The sequence below is a fragment of the Euprymna scolopes genome, chromosome 38, assembly GCF_053919585.1.
Source record: "Euprymna scolopes isolate OS-2025 chromosome 38, ASM5391958v1, whole genome shotgun sequence".
Taxonomy (NCBI): Eukaryota; Metazoa; Mollusca; class Cephalopoda; order Sepiida; family Sepiolidae; genus Euprymna; species Euprymna scolopes.
This window is the reverse complement of record NC_136519.1, coordinates 25,612,507-25,628,287: the sequence shown is the minus strand read 5'-3', so window position 1 is coordinate 25,628,287 and position 15,781 is coordinate 25,612,507. Positions and strand designations below refer to the sequence as shown.

Sequence of the window (15,781 nt, the reverse complement as noted above, 5' to 3'; positions counted from 1 at the left end):
CGTCTTTATCTATACTAAAAACGAGAGGGATACTATAAGCGGTTGTCTCCTCTTAATCTATACTAGAAACAGGAGGGATACTATAAGCGGGTGTCTCCTCTTTATCAATACTAAACAGCGGGAGGTATACTATAAGCGGGTGTCTTATCTATCAATACTAGAAACGGTAGGGATGCTATAAGCGGTTGTCCCCTCTTTATCTATACTAAAAAGGGAGGGATACTATAAGCGGGTATCTTCTCTTTATCTATACTAAAAATTGGAGCGATACTATAAGGGGTAGTCTCCTCTTTATCTATACTAAAAACGGGAGGGATACTATGAGCGGGGGTCGCCTCTTTTTCTCTACTCGAAACGGGAGGGATACTATAAGCGAGTGTCTCCTCTTTATCTATACTAAAATCGGGAAGGAATAGTATAAGCGGGTGTCTCCTTTTAATCCATACTAAAAACGGGAGGGATACTATAAGCGGTGGTCTCCTCTTTATCTATAATAAACAGTGGGAGAGATACTATAAACGGGTGTCTCCTCTTTGTCTGTACTAAAAACGGGATGTATACTATAATCGGGTGTCTCCTCTTTATCTATACTAGAAACGGGAAGGATACTATAAGCGGGTGTCTACTCTTGATCCTCACTAAAACGGGAAGGATACTATAAGCGGGTGTCTCCTCTTTACCTATACTAAAAACGGGAGGGATACTATAAGCGGTTGTCTCCTCTTTATCTATACTAAAAACGGGAGGGATACTATGAGCGGGGGTCGCCTCTTTTTCTCTACTCGAAACGGGAGGGATACTATAAGCGGGTGTCTCCTCTTTATCTATACTAAAAACGGGAAGGAATAGTACAAGCGGGTGTCTCCTTTTAATCCATACTAAAAACGGGAGGGATGCTATAAGCGGTGGCCTCCTATTTATCTATAATAAACAGTGGAAGGGATACTATAAACGGGTGTCTCCTCTTTGTCAATACTAAAAACGGGAGGGATACTATAAGCGGCTGTCTCCTCTTTATCTTTACTACACACGGGAGGGATACTATAAGCGGTGGTCTCCTCTTTATCTATACTAAACAGTGGGAGGTATACTATAAGCGGGGGTCTCCTCTTTATCTATACTAGAAACGAGAGGGATACTATAAGCGGGTGTCTACTCTTGATCCTCACTAAAACGGGAGGGATACTATAAGCGGGTATCTCCTCTTGATCTTTACTAAAAACGGGAGGGATACTATAAGCGGGTGTCTCCTCTTTATCTATACTAACAACGGGAGGGATACTATAAGCGGTGGTCTCCTCTTTATCTATAATAAACAATGGGAGGGATACTATAAGCGGGTGTCTCCAATTGATTTTTACTAAAAACGGGAGGGATACTATAAGCGGTGGTCTCCTCTTTATCTATACTAAAAACGGAAAAGATACTATAAGCGGTGGTCTCCTCTTTATCTATACTAGAAACGGGAGGGATACTATAAGCGGGTGTCTCCTCTTTATTTATACTAAAAACGGGAGGTATACTATGAGCGGGTGCCACGACTTTATCTATACTAGAAACGGGAGGGATACTATGAGCGGGTGTCTCCTCTTTATCTATACTAGAAACGGGAGGGATACTATAAGCGGTTGTCTCCTCTTTATCTACACTAAATACGGGAGGGATACTATAAGCGGGTTTCTCCTCTTTATCTATACTAAAAACGGGAGGGTACTATAAGCGGTTGTCTCATCTTTATCTATACTTAAAGCGGGAGGGATACTATAAGCGGTTGTCTCCTCTTTATCTATGATAAACAATTGGAGGGATACTATAAGCGGTTGTCTCCTCTTGATTTTTACTAAAAACGAGAGGGATACTATAAACGAGTGTCTCCTCTGTATCTATACTAAAAACGGGAGGGATACTATAAGCGGTGATCTCCTTTTTATCTATACTACACAGTGGGAGGTATTTCTATAAGCGGGTGTCTCCTCTTACTATACTGGAAACGGGAGGGATGCTATAAGCGGGTGTCTATTCTTGATCCTCACTAAAACAGGAAGGATACTATAAGCGGTGGCCTCCTCTTTATCTGTAATAAACAGTGGGAGGGATAATTTAAGCGGGTGTCTCTTCTTGATCTATACTAAAAACGGGAGGGATACTATAAGCGGGTGTCTCCTCTAAATCTATACTAAAAACGCGAGGGATACTTTAAGCGGTTGTCTCCTCTTTATCTAAATTAAAAATGGGAGGGATACTATAAGCGTGTGTCTCCTCTTTATCTATACTAGAAACGGGAGGGATGCTATAAGCGGTTGTCTCCTCTTTATCTATATTTAAACCGGGAGGCATACTATAAGCGGTGGTCTCCTCTTTATCTATACTAAAAACGGGAGGGATACTATAAGCGGTTGTCTCGTCTTTATCTATACTAAAAACGGGAGGGATACTATAAGCGGGTGTCTCCTCTTTATCTATACTAAAAACGGGAAGGATACTTTAAGCGGTTGTCTCCACTTTATCTATACTAGAAACGGGAGGGATACTATAAGGGGGTGTCTCCTCTTGATCTATACTAAAAACGTGAGGGATACTATAAGCGGGTGTCTCCTCTTTATCTATACTAAACAGTCGGTGGTATTTCTATAAGCGGGTGTCTCCTCTTTATCTGTACTGGAAACGGGTGGTATACTATAAGCGGGTGTCTATTATGGATCCTCACTAAAACGGGAAGGATACTATAAACGGTGGCCTCCTCTTTATCTATAATAAACAATGGGAGGGATACTATAAGCGGGTGTCTTTTCTTGATGTATACCAAAAACGGGAGGGATACTATAAGCGGGTGTCTCCACTTCATCCATACTAAAAACGGGAGGGATACTATAAGCGGTTTTCTCCTCTTTATCTATACTAAAAACGGGAGGGATACTATAAGCGGTGGACTCCTCCTTATCTATACTAAACAGTGGAAGGGATACTATAAGCGGTGGCCTTGTGTTTATCTATACTTTAAACGGGGGGGGATACTATAAGCGAGTGTCTCCTCTTTATCTATACTGGAACCGGGAGGGATACTATAAGCGGTGGACTCCTCCTTATCTATACTAAACAGTGGAAGGGATACTATAAGCAGGTGTATCCTCTGTATCTATACTAGAAACGCGAGGGATACAATAAGCGGTTGTCTCCTCTTTATCTATACTAAAAACGGGAGGGATACTATAAGCGGTGGTCTCCTCTTTATCTATACTAAACAGTGGGAGGTATTTCTATAAGCGGGTGTCTCCTCTTTTTCTATACTGGAAACGGGAGGGATACTATAAGCGGGAATCTCCTCTTTATCTATACTAAAAACGGGATGGATACTATAAGCGGGTGTCTCCTCTTTATCTATACTAAAAACGGGAAGGTTACTCTAAGCGGTGGTCTCCATTTTATCTATACTAAAAACGGGAGGGATATTATAAGCGGGTGTCTCCTCTTTATCTATACTAAAAACGGGAGGGATACTTTAAGCGGGTGCCTCCTCTTTATCTATACTCAAAACGGGAGGGATACTATAAGCGGTTGTCTCCTCTTTATCTATACTAAACAGTGGGAGGTATACTATAAGCGGGTGTCTTCTCTTTATCTATGCTAAAGACGGGAGGGTTACTACAACCAGGTGTCTCCTCTTTATCTATACTAAAAGTTGGAGGGGTACTATAGCGGTGTTCTCCAGTTTATCTATACTCACAACGGAAGGTATACTATAAGCAGGTGTCTTCTCTGTATCTATACTCAAAACGGGAGGGATACTATAAGCGGGTGTGTCCTGCTTGTCTATACAAAAAACGGAGGGGGTACTATAAGGTGTGGTCTCCACTTTATCTATACTAGAAACGGGAGGGATACTATAAGCGGTTGTCTCCTCTTTATCTATACTAAAAACGGGAAGGATACTTTAAGCGGTGGTCTCCACTTTATCTATACTAGAAACGGGAGGGATACTATAAGCGGTGGTCTCCTCTTTATCTATACTAAAAACGGGAGGGATACTATAAGCGGTGGCTTCTCTTTATCTATTATAAACAATGGGAGGGATACTATAAGGGGGTGTCTCCTCTTGATCTATACTAAAAACGGGAGGGATACTATAAGCGGTGATCTCCTCTTTATCTATACTAAACAGTCGGAGGTATTTCTATAAGCGGGTGTCTCCTCTTTATCTATACTGGAAACGGGTGGTATACTATAAGCGGGTGTCTATTCTGGATCCTCACTAAAACGGGAAGGATACTATAAACGGTGGCCTATTCTTTATCTATAATAAACAATGGGAGGGATACTATAAGCGGTTGTTTCCTCTTTATCTATACTAAAAACGGGAGGGATACTATAAGCGGTGGACTCCTCCTTATCTATACTACACAGTGGAAGGGATACTATAAGCGGTGGCCTTGTGTTTATCTATACTTTTACGGGGGGGATACTATGAGCGGGTGTCTCCTCTGTATCTATACTGGAAACGGGAGGGATACTATAAGCGGGTATCTCCTCTTTATCTATACTAAAAACGGGAAGGATACTATAAGCGGTGGTCTCCACTTTATCTATACTAAAAACGGGAGGGATACTATAAGCGGAAGTCTTCTCTTTATCTATACTAAAAACGGGAGGGATGCTATAAGCAGGTGTCTCCTCTTTATCTATACTCAAAACGGGAGGGATACTATAAGCGGTTGTCTCCCATTTATCTATACTATAAACGGGAGGGATACTATAAGCGGGTGTCTCCTCTTTATCTTTACCAAAAACGGTAGGGATACTATAAGCGTGTGTCTCCTCTTTATCTATACTAAAAATTGGAGGGGTACTATAAGCGGTGGTCTCCACTTTATCTATACTAGAAACGGGAGGGATACTATAAGTTGGTGTCTCCCCTTTATCTATACTAAAAACGGGAGGGATACTATAAGCGGGTGTCTCCTCTTTATCTATACTAAAAATGGGACGGATACTATAAGCGGTGGCCTCATCTTTATCTATACTAAAAATGGGAGGAATACTATAAGCGGTGGCCTCATCTTTTTCTATACTACACAGTGGGACAGATACTATAAGCGGCGGTCTCCTCTTTATCTATACTAAACAGTGGGACGGATACTTTAAGCGGGTGTTTCCTCTTTGTCTATACTAAGAACGGGAGAGATACTATAAGCGTGTGTCTCTTCTTAATCTATACTAGAAACGGGAAGGATACTCTAAGCGGTGGTCTCCACTTTATCTATACTAGAAACGGGAGGGATACTATAATCGGTGGTCTTCTCATTATCCATACTAAACAGTGGGAGGGATACTATAAGCGGTGGCCTCCGCTTTATCTATACTAAAAACGGGAGGGATACTACAAGCGGTTGTCTCCTCTTTATCTATACTAAAAACGGGAGGGACACTATAAGCGGGTGTCTCTCTTTATCTATACAAAAAACGGGAGGAATACTATAAGCGGTCGTCTCCTCTTTATCTATACTAAAAAGAGGAGGGATACTATTAGCGGTTGCCTCCTCTTTATCTATAATAACCAATTTGAGGGATACTACAAGCGGGTGTCTCCTCTTTATCTATACTAAAAACGGGAGGGATACTATAAGCGGTGGTCTCCTCTTTATCTATACTAAGAAGTGGGAGGTATAGCTATAAGCGGGTGTCTCCTCTTTATCTATACTGGAAACGGGAGGGATACTATAAGCGGGTGTCTACTCTTGATCCTCACTAAAACGGGAAGGATACTATAAGCGGGTGTCTCCTCTTTACCTATACTAAAAACGGGAGGGATACTATAAGCGGGTATCTCCTCTTGATCTTTACTAAAAACGGGAAGGATACTATAAGCGGGTGTCTCCTCTTTATCTATACTGACAACGGGAGGGATATTATAAGCGGTGGTCTCCTCTTTATCTATAATAAACAATGGGAAGGATACTATAAGCGGGTGTCTCAAATTGATTTTTACTAAAAACGGGAAAGATACTATAAGCGGTGGTCTCCTCTTTATCTATACTAGAAACGGGAGGGATACTATAAGCGGGTGTCTCCTCTTTATCTATACTAAAAACGGGAGGTATACTATGAGCGGGTGCCTCGACTTTATCTATACTAGAAACGGGAGGGATACTATGAGCGGGTGTCTCCTCTTTATCTATACTAGAAACGGGAGGGATACTATAAGCGGTTGTCTCCTCTTTATCTACACTAAATACGGGAGGGATACTATAAGCCGGTTTCTCCTCTTTATCTATACTAAAAACGGAAGGGTACTATAAGCGGTTGTCTCATCTTTATCTATACTTAAGGCGGGAGGGATACTATAAGCGGTTGTCTCCTCTTTATCTATGATAAACAATTGGAGGGATACTATAAGCGGGTGTCTCCTCTTGATTTTTACTAAAAACGAGAGGGATACTATAAACGAGTGTCTCCTCTGTATCTATACTAAAAACGGGAGGGATACTATAAGCGGTGATCTCCTTTTTATCTATACTACACAGTGGGAGGTATTTCTATAAGCGGGTGTCTCCTCTTACTATACTCACTAAAACTCTCACTAAAAAGGGAAGGATACTATAAGCGGTGGCCTCTTCTTTATCTATAATAAACTATGGGAGGGGTACTATAAGCGGGAGTCTCTTCTTGATCTATACTAAAAACGGGAGGGATACTATGAGCGTGTGTCTCCTCTTTATCTATACTAAAAACAGGATGGATACTATGAGCGGTTGTCTCCTCTTTATCTATACTAGAAACGGGAGGGATACTCTAAGAGGTTGTCTCCTATTTATTTATACTAAAAACAAGAGGGATACTACAAGCGTGTGTCTCCTCTTTATCTATACTAAAAATAGGAAGGATACTATAAGCGACGGTCTCCACTTTATACTCAAAACGGGAGGGATACTATGAGCGGGTGTCTCCTGTTTATCTATACTAAAAACGGGAGGGATACTATAAGCGAGTGTCTGCTCTTTGTCTATACAAAAAACGGGAGGGATACTATAAGCAGTTGTCTCCTCTTTATCTATACTCAAAATGGGGGGGATACTTTAAGCGGTTGTCTCCTCTTTATCTATACTCAAAACGGGAGGGATACTATTAGCGGTTGTCTCCTGTTTATCTATACTAACAACGGGAGGGATACTATAATCGGGTGTCTCCTCTTTATCTATACTAAAAACGGGAGGGATACTATAAGCGGTGGTCTCCTCTTTATCTATACTAAACAGTGGGAGGTGTTTCTATAAGCGGGTGTCTCCTCTTTATCTATACTAAAAACGGGAGGGATACTATAAGCGGTTGTCTCCTTTTTATCTATAATCAAAACGGGAGGGATACTATAAGCGGTTGTCTCCTCTTTATACTAAAAACTGGAGGGATACTATAAGCGGGTGTCTCCTCTTTATCTATACTAGAAAAGTGAGGGATACTATAAGCGAGTGTCTCCTCTTTATCTATACTAAAAACGGGAGGGATACTATAAGCGGTTGTCTCGTCTTTATCTGTACTAAAAACAAGAGGGATACTATAAGCGTGTGTCTCCTCTTTATCTATACTAAAAACGGGAGGGATACTATAAGCGGGTGTCTCCTCTTTATCTATACTAAAAATTGGAGGGATACTATAAGCGGGTGTCTCCTCTTTATCTATACTAAAAATTGGAGGGATACTATAAGCGGTGGCCTAATCTTTATCTATACTAAAAATGGGAGGGATACTATAAGCGGTGGCCTCATCTGTATCTATACTAAAAATGGGAGGGATACTATAAGCGGTGGCCTCATCTTTATCTATACTACAAAGTGGGAGAGATACTATAAGCGGTGGTCTTCTCTTTATCCATACTAAACAGTGGGACGGATACGTTAAGCGGGTGTTTCCTCTTTGTCTATACTTAAAACGGGAGAGATACTATAAGCGTGTGTCTCTTCTTAATCTATACTAGAAACGGGAAGGATACTCTAAGCGGTGGTCTCCACTTTATCTATACTAGAAACGGAGGGATACTATAATCGGTGGTCTTCTCATTATCCATACTAAACAGTATTTACAGCTTTATCAATACTCAAAACGGGAGGGATACTATAAGCGTTTGTCTCCTCTTTATCTATACTCAAAACGGGAGGGATACTATCAGCTGGTGTTTCCTCTTTATCTATACTAAGAACGGGAGAGATACTATAATCGGTTGTCTTCTCTTTATCTATACTAAAAACGGGAGGGACACTATAAGCGGGTGTCTCTCTTTATCTATACAAAAAACGGGAGGTATACTATAAGCGGTCGTCTCCTCTTTATACTAAGAAGAGGAGGGATACTATTAGCGGTTGCCTCCTCTTTATCTATAATAACCAATTTGAGGGAGACTACAAGCGGGTGTCTCCTCTTTATCTATACTAAAAACGGGAGGGAAACTATAAGCGGTGGTCTCCTCTTTATCTATATAATCTATACTAAGAAGTGGGAGGTATAGCTATAAGCGGGTGTCTCCTCTGTATCTATACTGGAAACGGGAGGGATACTATAAGCGCGTGTCTATTCTTGATCCTCACTAAAACGGGAAGGATACTATAAGCGGCGGCCTCTTCTTTATCTATAATAAACAATGGGAGGGATACTATAAGCGGGAGTCTCTTCTTGATCTATACTAAAAACGGGAGGAATACTATGAGCGGGTGTCTCCTCTTTATCTATACATAAAACGGGAGGGATACTATGAGCGGTTGTCTCCTCTTTATCTATACTAGAAACGGGAGTGACACTATAAGCGGGTGTCTCCTCTAAATCTATACTAAACCGGGAGGGATACTGTTAGCGGGTGGCCCAACTTTATCTATACTAGAAACGGGAGGGATACTATAAGCGGGTATCTCCTCTTTATCTATACTAAAAACGGGAGGGATACTATAAGCGGGTGTCTCCTCTTTATCTATACTAAAAACGGGAGGGATACTATAAGCGGTGGTCTCCACTTTTTCTATACTAGAAACGGGAGGGATACTATAAACGGGTGTCTCATCTTTATCTATACGCAAAACGGGAGGGATACTATAAGCGGTTGTCTCCTCTTTATCTATATTAAAACAAGAGGGATACTATAAGCGGGTGTCTCTCTTTATCTATACTAAAAAGGGGAGGGATACTATAAGCGCTGGTCTCCACTTATTCTATACGAGAAACGGGAGGGATACTATAAGCGGTTGTCTCTTCTTTTTCTATTCTAAAAACAAGAGGTATACGATAAGCGGGAGTCTCCTCTTTATCTATACTAAAAACAAGAGGGATACTGCAAGCGGTGGTCTCCACTTTATCTATACTAAAAACGGGAGGTATACTATAAGCGGTTGTCTCCAATTTATTTATACTAAAAACAAGAGGGATACTATAAGCGTGTGTCTCCTCTTTATCTATACTAAAAACGGGAGGGATACTATAAGCGGGTGTCTCCACTTTGTCTATACTAAAATCGGGAGGGATACTATAAGCGGTCGTCTCCTCTTTATCTGTACTAAAAACGGGAGGGATACTATAAGCGGTGGCCTCCGCTTTATCAATACTCAAAACGGGAGGGATACTATAAGCGTTTGTCTCCTCTTTATCTATACTAAAAACGGGAGGGATACTATAAGCGGGTGTCTCCACTTTGTCTATACTAAAAACGGGAGGGATACTATAAGCGGTCGTCTCCTCTTTATCTATACTAAAAACGGGAGGGATACTATAAGCGGTGGCCTCCTCTTTATCTATAATAAACCATTGGAGGTATTTCTATAAGCGGGTGTCTATTCTTGATCCTCACTAAAACGGGAAGGATACTATAAGCGGTGGCCTTCTCTTTATCTATAATAAATAATGGGACGGATACTATAAGCGGTTGTCTCCTCTTTATCTATACTGAAAATGGGAGGGATACTGTAAGCGTGTTTCTCCTCTTTATCTATACTAGAAACGGGAGGGATACTATAAGCGGTTGTCTCCTCTTTTTCTATACTAAAAACAAGAGGTATACGATAAGCGGTTGGCTCCTCTTTATCTATAATCAAAACGGGAGGGATACTATAAGCGGGTGTCTCCTCTTTATCTATACTAAAAACGGGAGGGATACTCTAAGAGGTTGTTTCCTATTTATTTATACTAAAAACAAGAGGGATACTACAAGCGTGTGTCTCCTCTTTATCTATACTAAAAATAGGAAGGATACTAAAAGCGACGGTCTCCACTTTATCTATACCAGAAATGGGAGGGATACTATGAGCGGGTGTCTCCTGTTTATCTATACTAAAAACGGGAGGGATACTATAAGCGAGTGTCTGCTCTTTATCTATACAAAAAACGGGAAGGGTTACTATAAGCGGGTGTCCCCTCTGTATCTGTACTAAAAACGGGAGGGATACTATAAGCAGTTGTCTCCTCTTTATCTATACTCAAAATGGGGGGATACTATAAGCGGTTGTCTCCTCTTTATCTATACTCAAAACGGGAGGGATACTATTAGCGGTTGTCTTCTGTTTATCTATACTAAAAACGGGAGGGATACTATAAGCGGGTGTCTCCTCTTTATCTATACTAAAAACGGGAGGGATACTATAAGCGGTGGTCTCCTCTTTATCTATACTAAACAGTGGGAGGTATTTCTATAAGCGGGTGTCTCCTCTTTACCTATACTAAAAACGGGAGGGATACTATAAGCGGTTGTCTCCTTTTTATCTATAATCAACACGGGAGGGATACTATAAGCGGTTGTCTCCTCTTTATACTAAAAACTGGAGGGATACTATAAGCGGGTGTCTCCTCTTTATCTATACTAGAAACGTGAGGGATACTATAAGCGGGTGTCTCCTCTTTATCTATACTAAAAACGGGAGGGATACTATAAGCGGTTGTCTCGTCTTTATCTGTACTAAAAACAAGAGGGATACTATAAGCGTGTGTCTCCTCTTTATCTATACTAAAAACGGGAGGGATACTATAAGCGGTGGTCCCCACTTTATCTATACTAAAAACGGGAGGGATACTATAAGCGGGTGTCTCGTCTTTATCTATACTAAAACGGGAGGGATACTATAAGCGATTGTCTCGTATTTATCTATTCTAAAAACAAGAGGGATACTATAAGCGTGTGTCTCCCCTTTATCTATACTAAAAATGGGAGGGATACTATAAGCGATGGTCTCAACTTTATCTATACTCAAAACGGGAGGGATACTATCGCCGGGTGTTTCCTCTTTATCTATACTAAAAACGGGAGGGGTACTCTAAGAGGTTGTCTCTTATTTATTTATACTAAAAACAAGAGGGATACTACAAGCGTGTGTCTCCTCTTTATCTATACTAAAAATAGGAAGGATACTATAAGCGACGGTCTCCACTTTATCTATACTCAAAACGGGAGAGATACTATGAGCGGGTGTCTCCTGTTTATCTATACTAAAAACGGGAGGGATACTATAAGCGGTGGTCTCCTCTTTATCTATACTAAACAGTGGGAGGTATTTCTATAAGCGGGTGTCTCCTCTTTACCTATACTAAAAACGGGAGGGATACTATAAGCGGTTGTCTCCTTTTTATCTATAATCAACACGGGAGGGATACTATAAGCGGTTGTCTCCTCTTTATACTAAAAACTGGAGGGATACTATAAGCGGGTGTCTCCTCTTTATCTATACTAGAAACGTGAGGGATACTATAAGCGGGTGTCTCCTCTTTATCTATACTAAAAACGGGAGGGATACTATAAGCGGTTGTCTCGTCTTTATCTGTACTAAAAACAAGAGGGATACTATAAGCGTGTGTCTCCTCTTTATCTATACTAAAAACGGGAGGGACACTATAAGCGGTGGTCTCCACTTTATCTATACTAAAAACGGGAGGGATACTATAAGCGGGTGTCTCCTCTTTATCTATACTAAAAACGGGAGGGATACTATAAGCGATTGTCTCGTATTTATCTATTCTAAAAACAAGAGGGATACTATAAGCGTGTGTCTCCCCTTTATCTATACTAAAAATGGGAGGGATACTATAAGCGATGGTCTCAACTTTATCTATACTCAAAACGGGAGGGATACTATCGCCGGGTGTTTCCTCTTTATCTATACTAAAAACGGGAGGGATACTATATGCGGTGGCCTCCTCTTTATCTATACTAGAAACGGGAAAGATACTATAAGCGGTGGTCACCTGTTTATCTATACTAAAAACGGGAAGGGATACTATAAGCGAGTGTTTCCTCTTTATCTATACTTAAAACGGGAGGGATACTATGAGCGGTTGTCTCCTCTTTATCTTTACTCAAAACGGGAGGGATACTATAAGCGGTTGTCTCCTCTTTATCTATACTAAAAACGGGAGGGATACTATAAGCGGTCGTCACCTCTTCCTCTATACTAAAAACGGGAGGGATACTATAAGCGGTGGCCTCCTATTTATCTGTAATAAACAATGGGAGGGATACTATAAGCGGGTGTCTCTTCTTGATGTATACTAAAAACGGGAGGGATACTATAAGCGGGTGTCTCGTCTTTATCTATACTAAAAAGGGGAGGGATACTATAAGCGGTGGTCTCCCCTTTATCTATACTAAACAGTGGGAGGTATTTCTATTAGCGGGTGTCTCCTCTTTTTCTATACTTGAAACGGGAGGGATACTGTAAGCGGGTGTCTATTCTTGATCCTCACTAAAACGGGAAGGATACTATAAGCGCTGGCCTCCTCTTTATCTATAATAAACAAGGGGAGGGATACTATAAGCGGGTGTATCTTCTTTATCTATACTAAAAACGGGAGGGATACTATAAGCGGGTGTCACCTCTTCATCTATACTAGAAACGAGGGATACTATAAGCGGTTGTCTCCTCTTTATCTATACTAAAAACGGGAGGGATACTATTAGCGGGTGTCTCCTCTTTATCTATACTAAAAACGGGAGGTATACTATAAGCGGTGGTCTCCACTTATTCTATACAAGAGACGGGAGGGATACTATAAGCGGTTGTCTCCTCTTTTTCTATACTAAAAGCGGGAGGGATACTATTAGCCGTGGTCTCCACTTTATACATGCTAGAAACGGGAGGGATACTATAAGCGGGTCTCTCCTCTTTATCTATACTCAAAACAAGAGGGATACTATAAGCGTGTGTCTCCTCTTTATCTATACTAAAAATGGGAGGGATACTATAAGCATAGGTCTCCACTTTATCTATACTAAAAACGGGAGGGATACTATAAGTGGGTGTCTCCACTTTATCTCTACTCAAAACGGGAGGGATACTATAAGTGGGTGTCTCCACTTTATCTCTACTCAAAACGGGGGGGATACTATAAGTGGGTGTCTCCTCTTTATCTATACTAAAAACGGGAGGGATACTATAAGCGGTTGTCTCCACTTTATCTATACTAAAAACAAGAGGAATGCTATAAGCGTGTGTCTCCTCTTTATCTATACTAAAAATGGGAGGGATACTATAAGCGGTGGTCTCCACTTTATCTGTAATCAAAACGGGAGGGATACTATAAGCGGTGGTCTCCACTTTATCTAGGGATACTATTAGAGGGATAGTATAAGCGGTACTATAAGCGGAGGGATACTATTAGCGGGTTTCTCATCTTTATCTATACTAGAAACGGGACGGATACTATAAGCGGATGTCTCCTCTTTATCTATACTAAAAACGGGAGGGATACTATAAGCAGTGGTCTCCACTTTATCCATGCTAGAAACGGGAGGGATACTATAAGCGGTGGTCTCCTCTTTTCTATACTAAAAAACGGGAGGGATATTATGAGCGGTGGTGTCCTCTTTATCTGTACTAAAAACGGGAGGGATACTATAAGCGGTGGTCTCCACTTTATCTATACTAGAAACGGGAGGGATACTATAAGCGGTTGTCCCCTACTTATCTATACTAAAAACAAGAGGGATACTATAAGCGGTAGTCTCCTCTTCATCTATACTAAAAACGGGAGGGATACTGTTAGCGGTTGTCTCCTCTTTATCTATACTCAAAACGGGAGGGATACTATAAGCGGGTGTCTCCTCTTTTTCTATACTCAAAATGGGAGGGATACTATAAGCGGTGGTCTCCACTTTATCTATACTAAAAACGGGAGGGATACTATTAGCGGTTGTCTCCTCTTTATCTATACTCAAAACGGGAGGGATACTATAAGCGGTTGTCTCCTCTTTATCTATACTAAAAACGGGAGGGATACTATAAGCGGTCGTCTCCTCTTTATCTATACTAAACAGTGGGAGGTATACTATAAGCGGGTGTCTCCTCTTTATCTATACTAAAAACGGGAGGGATACTATAAGCGGGTGTCTCCTCTTTATCTATACTAAAAACGGGAGGGATACTATAAGCGGTGGTCTCCTCTTTATCTATGCAAAACAGTGGGAGGTATACTATAAGCGGGTGTCTCCACTTTATCTATACTCAAAACGGGAGGGATACTATAAGATGGTGTCTCCACTTTATCTATACTAAAAACGGGAGGGATACTATAAGCAGGTGTCTCCTCTTTATCTATACTAAAAACGGGAGTGATACTATAAGCCAGGTATTTATTGGCTCCGGTAACATTTGTTTCTTGTATATATTGTTTCATATTGTTACTTGTTGGCTTCTCTGATAAGTTTCTAAAGGAAATTCTAAAAATCTTTTCTTTTTTTCCTCATTTGTTCCCAGTCAAAAGCAAATGTATAGATCAGTCAACGTGCAGCCATCTTTGCCTCATAAAGCCCGGAGGTTACAAGTGTGCATGTCCAGAAAACACAGAATTGCTTCCCGGCTCAAATACAGTTTGCAATGCAGGTACGTAAGTAAGTTTTGGCCGCCTACTCAGTTTTACCCCAAAATTAAAAACTGCTCGTACAAAGGAAATAAAGAAAATTGGCCCCAAATATTTTATTATGTACTTACCTGTTGGTTTTTTTTAAGACAGTACGCCAAAAATTATGCAAATTCGCCATTAAAACGATTTTTGATAAATTTTTACTTTCTTTCAACCTTAACACTCACCTTGAAAGTGACGACTTTGATAGATTTTCGGGTATGCTGAAAACGAATATCAGGTGCTAGTGCTCTTACTGATCTGCGCTATTTTTAAATCGTATTTCGAAATTTAATTAAAGTTTTATGATATGTTTTTATTCAATTGTAAGGTTAAAGTATATAATAGGTACAAAACACCCTCCCCTCCCCATGTTAAGAATGGCTTTTTAAATAATAACGTTATTATTTCAGCACGGATCAATAAGTGCACTAGTACCGAATATCACATTAAAAATTGGCTTAGACGTCTAGCTTTCTGGATATTAAGACATTTTTTCCCAATGTATTACTTAATAAATGTCAATGGTGTTCGCCATTCTTAACATGGGAAGGGGGGATGTTTTTTAACACACATGCTCGCTCGTTAGTACTTTTCAGTTGGAAAAAACATGGCCTCCAGTAAAAGCATAATGGATTACATTTGATAATAATTGTCTTAATATTCAGAAAACTACTTGTCTGCACCAAAATTAAATGTTATATTCGTCTCCAGCATATTCGAAAACCCATTATAATCGTCACTTTTACCGTACATGCTGAGGTTGAAAGAAAGTTTTAAAAAATGTGTTGTTATATTGTTAAAAAACAAGAAAAAAAACACATTTTAATGGCAAAATGTCTCGTCTGCTTACACTGAGGTCAACAGCCAAGGGACATAATTCAACACACATTCATCATAATAATACCGGCTAGAAATCGTTTATCGA

General features: G+C 40.4%; 1 protein-coding gene across 2 annotated transcripts in view; it reads left to right on the top strand.

Moving 5' to 3' along the window:
* The window catches only part of LOC145263100 (low-density lipoprotein receptor-related protein 2-like), a 599,989-nt gene that overhangs the window by 563,391 nt on the left and 20,817 nt on the right, over positions 1-15,781 (top strand). For both annotated transcript variants that reach the window (XM_080120027.1, XM_080120026.1), the window contains exon 77: positions 14,709-14,834. In XM_080120027.1, the coding sequence (XP_079976153.1) occupies positions 14,709-14,834 (126 nt within the window). The remainder of the gene's footprint in view (positions 1-14,708; positions 14,835-15,781) is intronic.